At 38.2% G+C, this 15,396-nt stretch overlaps 1 protein-coding gene across 2 annotated transcripts in view; it reads right to left on the reverse strand.

The window, feature by feature from the left end:
- Positions 1 to 15,396, reverse strand: part of asic1b (acid-sensing (proton-gated) ion channel 1b) — a 369,979-nt gene that overhangs the window by 152,495 nt on the left and 202,088 nt on the right. Inside the window, exon 1 of one of the 2 annotated variants that reach the window (XM_033966984.2) lies at positions 1,240 to 1,905. The exons of the other annotated variant lie outside the window; for it this stretch is intronic. Coding sequence (XP_033822875.1) covers positions 1,240 to 1,905 — 666 coding nt within the window. Of the gene's footprint in view, positions 1 to 1,239; positions 1,906 to 15,396 lie in introns of those variants that run through there. 2 annotated transcript variants of the gene reach the window in all.

The raw sequence follows: 15,396 nt of genomic DNA on the forward strand, positions 1-15,396 counted from the left end.
CATAACCATTTCAACTGGCTAATTGCAGTTGTAAAATGGTTTGTAGAATTTTTTATTAGTACTTTTGGTTTGCATAAAAAGTGTCTCTCTTACCAGGAATGTCCCAATATTTATTTTTAAATTTATTTAAAAGGGACAATGCACATTAATAAACACCAGTAAAAAATACATGTGTAAATGTGCCGAAGTTAGCGACAGACTCACCTTTCCACAGACCTAACCTGTAACTTGACCTGGTGGAGCCACCTGCTAGTCTCCATGGATATAGACATATAATGGCAAACTATGAGAAATTATCAACAAAGAAATATCACCATGGAGACAAGGTGGCTCCACTAGAAGGTCTGTGGAAAGGCAAGCTTTTCCTCTTACTGGAACAACCTCACTTTTCCACAGATCTGACCTGTAACTTGACCTGGTGGAGCCACCTGTTTGTCTCCATGGAGGTAGCGTACTATGGCAAATTATTGTCAAGGCAGTATCACCATGGAGACAAGGTGGTTTCACTGGAAGGTTTGTGGAAAGGCGATCATGTCTTCTTACTGGGACAAGCTTGCCTTTCCACAGACCTGACCTGTAACTTGACCTGGTGGAGCCACCTGCTAGTCTCATTGGACATAGATGTATAATGGCAAACTATGGAAAATTATCGACAAAGCAATATCTCCATGGAGACAAGGTGACTCCACTAGAAAAGTTAAACACTGCACCTTTATAAAACAGGTTCTACTTAGACATTTTGAAAAAGCTTTGAAATGGTGCTTTACTTGACACAAGCCTCTAACTATTTCTGCGTCTTGTTTTGCATTTTAATACTATTTATATTTTTTGCTTAATTTGTTATATTGTAATGTGTAAGCTACTGTGTCCAAATAATTTCCCATGTGGATGAACAACAAGTCTAAAATGGAATAAGATTTGACACCATATTTTGGAAATCAATGTATTACACTATACATTGTTGCAGTACTTGTTCTTAAAGGTCCTATATTACGCAAAATGGACTCTACGAGCTTTAAACCATGTTTATATAATGTTTGTTTGTTTGATAATGTTGTTACCTCATCAGTTTGAGAGAATAACTCAGCCTAAATTTGAAGAGTTTGTGTGTTAAACAAGTGTGAATGAAACAAAACACAACTAGAGGTATGTTTTTGATGAGGAAACATTATAACAGATCAGAAAAAAGCGTAATATGGGGCCTTTACTAGAATTAATGAATTAAACTTTTCATCCTACCTCTCTGAAGTTCTCGGGACCACACTCCTCTCCTCTGAAGTTGCATTCTAGCAGCATGTCTTCGATGGTGTGCCTGGTACGATTGTAGAACTCATCCAGGCTAAACCTAGACCCCGGGGGTCTATCTGGCTCAGGGGCGAGGGGGAATCCTGGAGCCATGCCTTCTTCAAACCCCAAAAGAGGCCCCATAAAAATCAGATCGCTGTAACTCATCTGCGACTTCCTTACGAAGTTATAGTTGCACATAGTTATTGCCGGGAAGGTTAGATTCTTAGCCACTCTTTCATCCAACATTGTAATATGATCATACTGAAGATAGTAAATAACTCTATCTGCGACTTGGAATAAAAACATCGAAAGCGCCGAAAGGAACACCACCGACCATAAACCTTGGCGAATCCCGAACTTCTTATCCTCTACGAAAATGTGGTTAGCACCGTGTAGCGAACAACCGCCAAAGAACGCAGCCAAATCGTCAACTTCGCCAATCTCTTCTTCCTCTTCTTCGTAGTCCTCTGCTTGGCTGCTCCGGTCTAGGTATTCTTGGGATCCGCCGTCGCTCTTGGTAACTCGTTTGTAGTGGTCGTCGAAATCTCCGTTTCCGTAGCCTCTAACCGATTCGTCGTCAGAGGTGAAGGAGATAGTGCACATGATACGGACAGGCATGATGGAAGGTCGGAAGATTAACGAATCAGGTCGAAGAAGTCAAAAGATGCTAGTCAAAATCTGTTCCAATATCGATGGAAACAAACGAAAACGCCAAATTATTGTCCAATGAACTATCTTAAAAAAGCAAGGTGAAGTTAGCTATAGCAGGAGAGTAATGTTGACATAACTTTTACTACTAAAACTACGAAAAAGAGTCTCCAATCATATGAAATCTTTGTAAAAAAAATGTCAAAATATGTGCTCAAAGCTCTTTCCCAAGTCCAACGAAATGCTATGCAGATGCTATCAAAATTCCAAAGTAAAATTAGCCAACTCACACTATCTATTTCGCAATGCAGATTAATATGGTCCACTCAGCAATGCAATTCTCAGAGTGTCAAGTCTTTGGTCTGGGGGTTTGATCGTCCTTCCTTGAGACTAAGAAGAAGAGAGATAACGAGTCTTGATGTGGGAGGAGAAAGAGGGGTAGGTGAGGGCAGAAGGAGCACATAGGATACCCAATACCCCCACCGGGCCCAGCTACAGGTCACCGTCCTGGGGCAGAGTTTCAGCATTTACAGGAAAAAAGAGCCAGGGCTTTGACGCAGTGGCAGGGGATGGGACACTATGTCAGCCAACGGAAAACCAGGCTATATGAGGTTTCTGCTGATGACACTGATCGTACAAGATGCCCTCACGAATGCAGTTATGAATAAAATGTGTGAGTAAAAGGTAGAATGGGAAGAGATATAGAATGTTGAAATGGCGCAAGGTCGGATATCCATGCCAAAGACATTTTATTTAGTAACAATTAGGTAGTGGTGGATGAAGTACTCAATTCTGTCACTTAAGTATAAGTTCAGATACCAGAGCAAAGAAAAACTCCAGTAAAAGTATCACATGAAAAAATCTACTGAAGTAAAAATATTCAAATGCCTCTTTAAAAATGTACTTAAAGATTAAAAGTAAAGTAAAAGTATTTTGTGCAGATTCTGAGATCTAATAAAGCTTCAAATGTAGTGATTTTGTCATGGAGTAGAAAGTACAGATACCTCCTCTCAAATGTCTCAAAAGTAAAAAGTATCCACTTTAAAATATATTTATGGAAAGTACAGATACCTCAAATGTATACTTAAGTACAGTACTACTTTTACTTTGTTACATTCCACCACTGCAATTAGGCATGAGTAATAATTTAATTCAAATCAAGGTAGAGATTCAGTCATTTCTAATTGTCAGTGGTCAGCTTGGGTCTTTAATGGAGAGTTCAGAGTTTGGAGGAAGAAATTTTATTATTTTTTGTGCTAAATGGCATAAAATAAAAAATCTAAAACAAAATGAAATCAAATAAAAAATTACAATTTTTAGGGAATGAGGGAAAAAAACATTAGTGTTTGTGCATAGAGCCACATTGAATAAAGAAATAGTCAATCACAATATGACCAAAAGGTGTCACAGGAATCATTCTTATTATCTCTGTGACATCTTTTTATTGCCATATCACTCAGCCCCAAACTGCCCCTCACCAATATTAACTGTTTTGTTTTTGATCCATTGCAAATCTTTCAGTATCAACATTTTCTTCTGCTTTACTGTTGAGACACTAGCATTGAAAAACAACCAAAGATTGATCGAGTTCTCATGTGACATTACCTAAGCCGATCAATAGATTACAAGATATGAATTCCAACTTGTACTGGAAGTAGGACAATTTTTATTCTTCACATTTAATGATTTATTCCATGTTCAAGCCATCCAACTTAGCATACGTAACAACTGTCACTTTTACATGACAGATGGAGCTCAGCAGAATATGTCCAACTTGAAATGTGCTTTTTTTTTTGTTTTTTACAAAATCTGGCAACGCTTCCCTAATCAAGACATACGCTTTCACCAATCAAGGGAAACACATCAAAGTCATAGCATTTAATCAAGCCTTCCATTTGCTAGCTATTATCTCAATCTGATAGCTCATTTTACCCACAATGCCTTTCAAATTATAAACAATAGAAGTGCCGCAAGTTATATGTTGAAATGGAGGAAAGGAAAAAAGTAATATACAAACTTATAGTCTTATTATTGAATTTTGAGAGTGCAGTTCCCCGTGGCGGCTGTGATGTGACTAGGAAAATGGCTGATCGGGCTTCATTGATTGACCTCCATTAGAAGTATTATTTTGCAGAAACATGATGGCGTCTGGAGATGTAATGTTACACTTGGCTAACACGAGTCTTTACAATCAAAACATATTATGATAGAATATGATAGGACTGCAATGGCGGTAGGGCAATAGATAAGTTACACGAGTATAATAATGACTATATATAATAGGTTAAAGAAACAGAAAAGTTTACTGGAACATTTTGAGTAGAAGGTCAGTCATCTGCTTGTGTCTGTGGAGATGTACAGTAATTACTTTGCATTACATTTGTCTATCTTTATCCAGACAAGCGGAACAAGTTCGAGGTCAGATCTGTGGAAAGATGACGCCACTCACAGTAAGAATGTGTGTTTTTTAATGTCGCTAACAGCTGTAAATATGCTCTTAACGAAATAAATGCAAGATAGACCAGTTTAACACCATTTGGTGGAACATTCCAGGCAAAGCAGCGATACTATCTCCATTGAGACACCCAGGTGGCATTATCCTACCAGAAAAGTGACATATATGAACCTTTAACTGTATTGGAAATTACATGCAGTACAATGCTACCTCTTAACTTCTGAACCTAAAAGGGGGTATGTTGTGCTATTTCAACTTACACAATACAATTCTTATATTACCAAGCACTTATCTAGGTCAATTTCTTAATTTCGTGGGCTGCGTTCTTGCATTGTCCTGGTTTAGTCCTGATGTAGACTTGCTTTGGTCCAGGTCTAGTTCAGATTCTAGGTTTAGTCCCAGTTTAGTCACAAATTTTGGTGTGGTATGTATGAACAAAGCATGTTGAAAACTCCTAAATTTGCTATTTCAAAATGTGTCACTCCATGAGGTTGCCATTGGGGGACGCAATCTAATTTGAGCTCTCTGTGAGACAAATAATGTTTTTCATAACAAAGTAAATTTATACAATCTAAAGCCATATTCACACAGGATTAGGTCAATTATAATACTACAAACGGCATCTGTGTTTGCAGTATTATAATTGACTGGATCACCCATGTTTAATATCTGTAAAAATACTAAAGTTATTCTGCAAACTCAAAGCTCCTCATGTGATTCTAGTCTTCTGTGAATGCTCATGTCTGTAAACTGTTGTTTCATCTGTTCACTGGAGCTAATAGTGATTCAAAATGTCTCTATGGCCCATTTTAAGTCCAGATACCAACTAAATTAGTAATATTAATTCACCATGGATCATACTCCAACTAATCCAGCTATTGTTTTTTTCTACAATTAAAAAGTAAAACATATAAAACAACCTGAGGTAAAGACCTAACCCTGCTGTCAACTGAGGACCAGCATGGAGCCTCTTTGGAAAGGTTTGGCTGTTTTTGGTGCAAAGTTTGTAAAGTTTGGATGGAGAAAGAATATAGTGTCAACGGATTAAAATAAATCATGAGAAATCTGATCATGTGGATGTAATTCTGATCGCTAATTGCGTCAATGTGGTACGAAACAATGGTGTTTGGTGCATTCTGTTAAAATCAAACTGAAAACATTGATGACATGATAAATTTAAATGTTCTTGTCTTGTTTCAGTCCGACATTTCCAGAATAAAGTTGTAAAAACAGGTAGATTACTGACATTTATTCCATACGAATGCATACAAAAACATAGATATCGTAGAGTTATTTCAACTTTACAGATGTGCCTAGGTTAAACTAGCACAGACACAGGCCTATATTCCCTTTAATATTCATCCTTTTGCTTTAAGTTTTTAGATAATACCAAAAACACAAAATGTGCTGTACTCAGACCCACAAGTCATAACAAACAAGAATTATGCCAGCAATTTGTAATGTTATGTCGACCCACCATCTTTTCAAGCCCAATCATCGGCTCATAGCTTCTCCGGATGTCATTGTTTTCACTGAGGAAGCAGCTTTGAAATGGATGTTTGTGCAATGGAGGTAGCTACAAATCAAAAACTCCCTGGCCGCGGGAATATTTTTACATTGTGATGAGATGCCTGATTTCAGTTTGGAGAAGAAAGCAACACAAACGTTTTTTATTAAAAGCCCTATAGTTAAAATGGTTTGATTTAAGCTCCTAACAATAGTCTTTGTCGTTTTTGGTGACGCTTATGATTTACAGGTGCGTTAAGTAACTTTACAGGTGGATGATGCACCACCTGCTGTTTATGGAGATGTTATTGCTGTGCCTGGAATGTTACACAGTGTGGCATTAAATGTACCTTTAATGAGAAAAGCAGGAGACACCAAACAATAAAAACATAAAAAAGAAGAATTATATGAAAGATAGTTTTGATCTTTTTCCTAAACATGTTCAGCTCAAATATAACTTTTAGAGATAAGAATAACTCAAGACAACCATTGGTGTTTTAGTTCTCATTACATCATATGAGCGTCTCATTTGGGTTGCCAGTTTGTCCTTTTAGGTTTAATCCAGTTGGTTTAAACCTAAAAGAGCTCTCTCTGATCTGAATGGTCACTACCTAAAACCCAGCACCTGCAACCAATCATAAATCAGTGCTAGTGTAGCCTCTTATGAGCTTTCACACGAGACATGACCTGCCTTTATACTGAGAATGAAGGAAATGAAAGAAAAACGTGTATGTGCCCTCTATCTGCAGGTTAAGACACTAAAAACAGAAGAGTGCGGGCTACACACAGTTCCTTTCAATAAAGCCGAGATAGATGAGCTAATACTATACTGTGGAACATGATTTATTTATTCATGTGAAAAGGGACATTGCACCAGAACGAATATCAAACTATGTAAATTTCAGTCAAAGCAATAACATCTTCATGACAGATGAGCAGGTGGTAGATCCAATAGCCGAAAACGTACATAGTGCTTCTTTAAATTGTAGTGAACTCTACACCTTTTGACCATCACCAAAGAGTATCGTGGGATTGCCAACACATAAGCTGTTATCTTTCACGCCTGCTGAGAGGTTTGATCACTGAGAGTCTGGAACCACTGAGAAGAAAAGACCTGGTCAATGCATGTTTAACCACCACTGTGAGGATTGCCCAAAGCAGGAGAAAAAGAAGGAAGGAAAGAAAAAAAGTGCTGCCGTGGCTTGGCCTTGTTCCCATTTCTTCACCACCCCGCTAAGAGCTACTTGAATATGTATTAAAGATGGCGAGATAGCCTCCAACTTCCAGTCCGACCTAACAAGAAGGTCATCTAGATCCCATAGGCCTTCACTGTGAGAGGGGCATGCATATTCAGTGAGCTCTTGTAGATTTGGCACAAAATGGCCACTGGAGGAGAAATTAAAATGTGTAAATTGGCAAATTGACCCTCTGACAAATGCCTACAGTTAGGTTAATACAATCGCAGCCAAAATGCACTTAAAAGGCGCTGTACCTGATTATTACTGTATTAAAAATATGAAAAACAGAAGTAGTTCATTTTAAACAGTTTGCAGTGGTCCAAAGCTATTCCTCACTTACTTTATGCATTTTAAGCATCCTAATTATTCAGTAATGAGTCTGTGATGGTAAAGCTGACAACAAATAGCATGCTAACACACATTTCCTGATTAACGGACCACAAAATGCTTTATAATGTCTATACTGGGGCAAGACACGGTTTGCACAAATACATAGGAAAAAAGGAGTACAGGGCCTTTAACAGCATTAGATAGAAACTGCAGGCAAATTATAGTTACTCAAGTCCACATTGAAATCCAAATAGTCATTTTTTCAATATTTTTGTAAGGGCTTTTGTATTTTTTGTTGCGCTCCAGGCATGAATCTTTCTTGTTTTTAAGTGGTGTTGAAATATGTATTGCAGAGACCACTAGGGGGCTGCAGTGACACATTGAAACACAGTACACAGAAGAAAATAGAAAGATTTATTTTGTCAGGCAGATATTTGAGTTAAGGGACATGTATGAACAGTAATTGTCAGAGCGCAGATGCAGATACGATTAAAACGGGTTTATTATAGGTTTGATATGTATGTCTAGGTTTTATATTCATTCATTGCTCTTCTTTTTTTGTGTGTTTGGATTTCTGTTTGTATTTAACTTAAAATGATAGGAAGGTGATTATGACTTTATGTTATAGTTGCACATAACAGAGTAGGGTCTATATTCTGACTGGGCATTTAAAAAAGATTTAAAAAAAAAATACTGGTTGAAGTTGGCCTTAAGAGATGAACAACAGCTACATACCACGTTTGGATCGGTTTTGTGTTATGTTAATCTAAGCTAATGTCAGTCTCGGCACTGGTATCGGTTGATAGCAGGTATCGGCAGATAATTACAGCCATAGTATCAGTATCAGAACTGAAAAAGATGGATCTGTTCACCCCTATAATAGAGATCTGAAATACACAGCAATATAATAAATAATAAATATAATAATACAAATTCTTGGACTTCTTGTCTCCACTACCACATATGTGATGTACAGTTCGAGTAATGTGTTGATTCAATGTATCACTTCAAAGATCCTTCATTTTAACTTTTTTTTTTTTTTTTTTACTTATTGATGTTGTATTTGTCCAACTGCAACGTTTTTCTCTTAAAAATGCATTAAAAAAATAAATTTAAAAAATGCATTCTTACTGAGAGCCTCTCCACAGATCTGACCAGTAACTTAGCCTAGTGGAATTTCAGGTTCAGGTGACTTTATTTGTTCCCATAGGTAGATTTGTTTTGCAGCAATTTTCACGTTTGGCATCAAGGCACATTAACACAATACAGACACATGATCAAACAGTCACACTGGCTCAGGATCACAATATACAAAACAGAAGAATAAAGCGCTAGGTAGATATGTTTAATGCCATACTGAGAAACGTTCAAAGCAAACCAATGACCAATCCCCATGGAGACAAGCAAGTGGCAGCATGTTCCCCCCTCCCCAAATCTTGCATAGTGCTATAAGTAAACTTCTGCTGCATGGAAAAGTCATGTAATTGTCTAAAATGATATGAAGTTGGACGTTTCCATTAATCATAGTTTATAGTTTTCAAAATGTTTTCAAATTGGCTCGAACTGGTCCAATTAAAACGTTTATCAAATGGTTCGTTTATTCAAGCCAAACTATTTAGCCTCTGAACAGTGTATAGTGTGAGCTAAGAGAAAAATGCTCCAATAGATGTGTCTAATGTGCTGTCAAAAAGTATCAAAAGTCAGATGGTAAAACTAGTATCGAAACTAGATAGTCATTTGAGCAGGTATCGGTACTAAAACATCACATTCACTTTCCTGAGTAGCTTTAGAGTGATCTTGAGCTGTATCTGAACAAGTACAATACCACATAGACTTGGACGCCCATGAACCACTAGGGAACCTACGTTTTTTTTATCATCGTGGTATTAGAATCGCTAAGTATCAAATCTATTCTTCTTTGCACAAAAAATAAATTTAAAACCCCTGAAATTCTATTGTGAAAGAAACGGCTATTTATGCAGTCAACAGTGTGATGCAAACAGCTGCAGGCGCATTTTCACAGCAGGTCAAAAGGTGGCAGTATTGTGACACGTTCATGGCCCATCTGAATTTTCCCTTTCCTGGGGGCTGTGTGGTTTCGGAACTCGTCTCCCGTGTGGCTGAGGCAGTGCACTGTTAAAGCTAGTAGATGAGAGCAACGCTTTAACGAAGGCGCCTTTCAAGTCCCCCCCACTCTCTCTCTCTCTCGCTCTCTCCAGCTCCTCGCTCGGTCCGGATCGACCTGCCGTTACCATGGAGACACCCCGCTGCCGATGGCAACAGAAGAGAGCATGCACAAAGCCCATTACTCAGAACATGCATAGAGTCACACATGGACGGGTAAACAGAGCAAAAGACGCCGTTTGTCAGAAATGGCGGGTAAGACATAGGTGGGCTAAGGCTGTGATGTACTGTGATGTCGTCATATCTACAGCTTCTTTCAAGTAGGATTTATGTGACAGTCGGCTCAGAAAATGTAAGAAATTTAGAGCACAAGGCTTAAAAAAGTAGAAATATGGACTTAAGTTTTTGAGTTTCATCCCAAATTCATCCCAGAGAGTTGAGAGGTGAAATATCTTGACTGACGGGGAGATAGAATAACTGTTACACTGGAAAATTAAAACGTTAAATTGTTGGGGTTTTTTGGATCACATTTCTAGATTCATCCAGAGTCATAACATGTTTTGCAAGTTTTTGAATTTTATTTATTTTTTTTTTTTTTGAGAAGATCGCTTTCATTCTACTGGTTTTGTTTTTCAGGCCGATTTGAATCCCTATTTATCTGGAATATTTTTAGCATCCTGTTGCTGTTCTTGTACTTAGCTGTTACAACACTGAAATTTCCAGAACGTTGGCGGTTCGAATTCTGCTCTCAACATAAACATCCAATCTACTGGCTCACACGTTGGCGGTTGTTGTGTCCTTGGGCAAGACACTTGACCTACCTCGCCTCCAGTACACTGCGTATATTGGTGTGTGACTGTGAATGTGTTTTATCTTATTTATTATTTATTTAGTATTTATCACAGATTACAAATACATTTTATTTGGTTTGCATAATTCAATGGGTAAAATGGTTCTATGCTTGGGATCCCATAACAATTTTCAACATAAATTTGAAAAAAAAAAAAAAAAAAAAGTCTTGAATTAGCTTTATGATTAAGCTAAAGATAGACAGTATTTCTTTTAATGTACATAAATTATCGCATGTGGCTAACGATATCATTAAAGCCGGTGGTCAATCAATAACTCAACAATCATTTTGCCATTCACTCTGTTTTTGCTGTGACCGCAATAATCACGATGATAAAGTAATCACTATAGCAGGAGTCAGATTATTCCCATCATGCACTGGGGCTAAGCGAGGCAGGCGGTGGTCCTAGCCTGCTTTATATGAAACCTAATATTCAGTGTTCACCTTTACAATGGGGTCACTGCTATCAAGATGTACTCATGCTTTCAATGGAGGGAGAAATGAGAGGGAAGAAATGAACAGAATTTTGAGCTATTGTTAGCATGGGCGGTATGGTGTAGGGTTTCAAAAAACTTCAAAAATATATACACGTAATTCTCTTCAAATTACAAAGACAAAAAACAGTATGCGATTTTTCCTGTCTTAAAATGGTAAAAGCCGAAGTTAAATCTGTCAACTGGACAAAAAGTGGAGTGAAGACGTTTTGCTGCTCATCCAAGACGCTTCTTCAGTTCTGGTCAGATTACTGATGGACACTGCCTTATATCTGTCTGAAGGGAGGAGCTACCTACATTGAAACTAAACAGCCACTCCATAAGAGAGTCGCAAGAGCTCCTCTGGACCCCAGTCTGCCGTACATCTCCATCTCAAAGCCTCTAAGCCTGAAGTTCAGATCTTAGAAAATAAATGGTTTGAGCGGAGAGTTAAAGAAGCTATTTTTGTTAGGAAAGACAATCCTTCCTTAAACAGGAATGGGAGCCTGAAACACAATCTCTCCCCCATCTATAACCCTATCCTCAGACCCAAAGCAAACAAATGGAACAAAGAAGAACAATAAGATGAGCCAGTAAGGCCATTAAAGGTTGAATGCAGGCCGTTAAGACTGAATTTGGAGACAATAGCTGATTACAGTTTCAGTTTAGTTAGCCCCTCCCTTCAGACAGATATAAGGCAGTGTCCATCAATAATCTGACCAGAACTGAAGAAGTGGCTTGGATGAGCAGCGAAACGTCTTCACTCCTACAACATACAGCGTTAATATGCACTTAAAAGGTACAACATGTAACGTTTCTTGTCTCCATGGAGATAATAATACTTTGCCTAGAACGTTCCATAGTATGACCATAAACTCTTGTCTTCTATTGATTCAATTACAGGTGCTTTTATTAGAATTACAACATGAATTCTCTCCAAAGATCTGACCTATAAACTGCTATATACTGCAATACATTCCAAGCAAGCATGCGGTGTTCCCTATCCAGAAAAGTTACACAGTATGCTTTTACCAGTGGCCTTTTTTATAAATTTGTGTGGGAACAATAATAAGTTCAGATAAAAAAAAAAAAAATGGTGAGAAAAGTATTGTGTAAACATGACAGATGATTGACACTGACCTATTGGTTGTTGGTTTAACACTTCAAGCTTCTCCTGTAGCGGCCTGTCAATCAAAAAAGATCAATAGACGACCAGCACTCCCTTAACACGACTTATCTACCGAGCACTATACACAGGACGGGGGGTTTTCCACTATAAAAAAGGGGTTGTCATAGCGAGACCCAAATTACAGAGTGCATTTGTCTGTTATGGCATTTAGTAGGCAGTAGATTTATAGTTATCATGAGAAAAATCTCTGCTACATAAATATATTTGTTGTCGTCAGGTTTTGTAACAGCTCGGGGGTAGAAGACATGTTGCCAGGTGCAAATGTGTAGTGAGAACGTGTGAAGGCTAGGTGTAAGTGGGTCAAGTGTAGCCCATATAAGGGTGATGTTGATTCCAGTGGAAAAGATGCTTAAAATGACATATACATTTTGAACACACAGCAGTAATTTGACTGCATGGTTTATCTATGATGTCACAATACTTTAAACTGTCCATAGATGAAAAGTGAAACTGAGAGTAGGTCAGAATTCGATGTTTTGTCACAGTTAAAGACAGTGTGTTAGATGTTGTAGAGACAGATTTAATTTTGACTTTTACTATGGATCAGACCTGGACAACTGAGGGATTACACAGACCTGCCATGGTAAAGCTAAGACCAACTAGCATGCTAAACGTGCACTTTGTGATTATCGGATAATAAAACGCTTTGAGGGCGACAGTAGCTCAGTAGGTCGAGCATTTGTCCACTGATCTGAGGGTTACTCGAATAAGCCTACATGGAACAAAATTGAAAAAATCAGGTATAGGTCCTTTAAAGGCTAATAGTGTAGTTATTTATGCAGTAATATCTCTAATTATCCACATAAAAGCTGTTACAAAGTTTAACACAGAAAAAAGTGGTACCATTATACAACCCCAAAGATGTGAAGGTTAGGATCAATGGTAAATGTGTAGCTGTGATACTGAATAATGGTACAGTCCAAAAACTTTCAGATATTTCGTGTATCACTATACTATTACTCTCAACATCAGATTCCTTTTTACTGATATAAAGCAGAGTTAAGTAACGTCATTATAAGTCCCAATGATAGTTAAATGCAACTTTTCAGGGTGTTTGAAGCATCTGTTGTCTCCCCCTGCTGTTTCGGGGTGGAAAGCCAGCCTTGCAACATGTCGAACACCCAACCCAAAGTGAATTCTCCAGGGATTTTTTTTTAAATATATATATACAAATTTGGCAACGCTCTCAGTTTTGATATGTGGTTATACTGCCTCAAATTGCTCTAGCTCGAAAACTGTCTTTTCTTGGCATGCTCTGTTGACTTGGTGCCATGTCTTTTCATTCTTCAAGTACCATGAGGATTTGTAAAGCGATCTTGACTTTGCACAAACAGCCATGCAGAAAATGAACAGAGCGTAATATAATGTAAGGTAATACACACCGATTGCCGTCCCCCTCCTCCCTGCACCCTCACCATAGCAATAACATGACCTTGGTGAAGATTTGGTTGCATATGATCAAATGGGAGGGCTGTGGATTGGATAGCTGTCGTTGTGGTGATGATGGTCATTTCGTTCTGCGGAGTGGTGTTTATGGCAAAAGATAGGCTTCGAGCTAATGTCAAAGGCAGTCTGTCAGGTATATGGAGCTCCAATAGCATCGAATCTACTGCTGTGTATCCAGATGTGCAGATAGGCAAAGCACAGACTGAGGGAGAGAGTGATCAGATTTAGAGAGATAGACCGGCCTCATATATTGCAGCAGTTGCCATGTTTGAAAATGGCATACGTTTGTATGTGTATTGGGAAAGACTTAGTGATGGCATTAAAGGTGCATTGTTTCTGGCTTTTTCTCATGGAGATATTGCTTTAAGGCATAACTAGTCGACTATAAAACATAATCACACTTGTGTTTTGATCAATGGAATCGCTGACTGAACTATACAGACTCGGAAACAACTTTTTAAACCAAAAACAGCTGCATTATTGAATCAAAATGTCAAACAGAATTTCTGAGTTTCATAATACACTTACTTAAGTTTCATAATACACTTACTTAATACACATCTGTAAATATTCTGTTTTTAGAAATAAACATATCTGTCTGCATGTGGACATAGACTGTATATATAAATGGACATAGCTAACCTGCTACCTGCTGCGTTCCAAATAGAAAGTGATCATGGGCGCACTTCTGGCAACTACTCTTTACAATGAAAACTTGTCATCCCTCTCTCTGCCGCAGTGAGCCTTGTCATTTTGGTCTTAAAAAGTTCATGTTAACCCATTCTACATGATCCTGGGGTTTTTATTTTGTTATTGTGTCTGTAAATCAAGAAATGAAAATCAATAAGAGATGAATCAGGTGCCTTCTTTCCCAGAGGTTGCTCCCACTAGCGTTAGCAACAGGTTTGATTGAGAGCGTTGCTAAGTGTCAGCTCCATGCTAAACCAGTGGTGTGAGCAGGGAGGGGTGTTACCTTCTGAATTGGTCTCGCTCTGGATTGGCTCTTTGGTTGCTATGATACTCAGGGTTGGAAGTTCACTGGAGCTGAACGCTATGGGTGACGTCACACTCACTTAGTCCACTTCTTTATACAGTCTATGGGACAAACAGGTGGTGCCTCCGGGCCAAGGTACATGTCAGATCTGTGGAACTGCATTCCCACTCAGAGTAAGAATGCACAATTTTTAAGGCATTTTGAGCAATAAAAACACTTATTAATGCTAGAAATATCTCCAGTTCTATGGAGATGAGCAAGTGGAAGACACCCACCAGGAAATACTTTAAGTACTTTGAGGAAATCAATAAATAGTTTTTGTAAAATTTACCTATTCACACAACAATTAACCAAAAAGTAAGCCATGTTTAGACTAAAAAATTAGACAGAAGTATCCTAGGCATGTAAATACATTTATGAATTCACAAAGTGGCCATAAATCATAGTTGCGTCTTTCAAGTGTCGAAGGAAACAATGACAGTATCCAAAACCAGTTTCAGGCATCGAATTAATAGGCAAATTATCTCTACCTACTGCTAAGCCACTGCCTGTCCAAATATTCAAATGAGATTTTATTTTCCTTTGCCATGGTAGAACTGCACCATGAATTATCTTGAGCAAACATTTTCAGAGGCAGGCTTGTACAGTCACACCAGTGCGACTTCATCATTCCAAAGATCCAATGAGCAAAGCGAGGAGAGTCAGTCCCTTTAACAGCTGGCCCATGTCACAGCCAATAAACTACAAAATTCTAATCTGTCAGCACCAGCGCAGTGTAGCTGTGGTCTGTTAGCTAACAACAATTCAATGAGCAGAGTGATCTGTATGGGCTCTGATTTCTATGGGATTCGCTTTG

This window comes from Periophthalmus magnuspinnatus, chromosome 5 (genome assembly GCF_009829125.3).
Source record: "Periophthalmus magnuspinnatus isolate fPerMag1 chromosome 5, fPerMag1.2.pri, whole genome shotgun sequence".
NCBI lineage: Eukaryota > Metazoa > Chordata > Actinopteri > Gobiiformes > Gobiidae > Periophthalmus > Periophthalmus magnuspinnatus.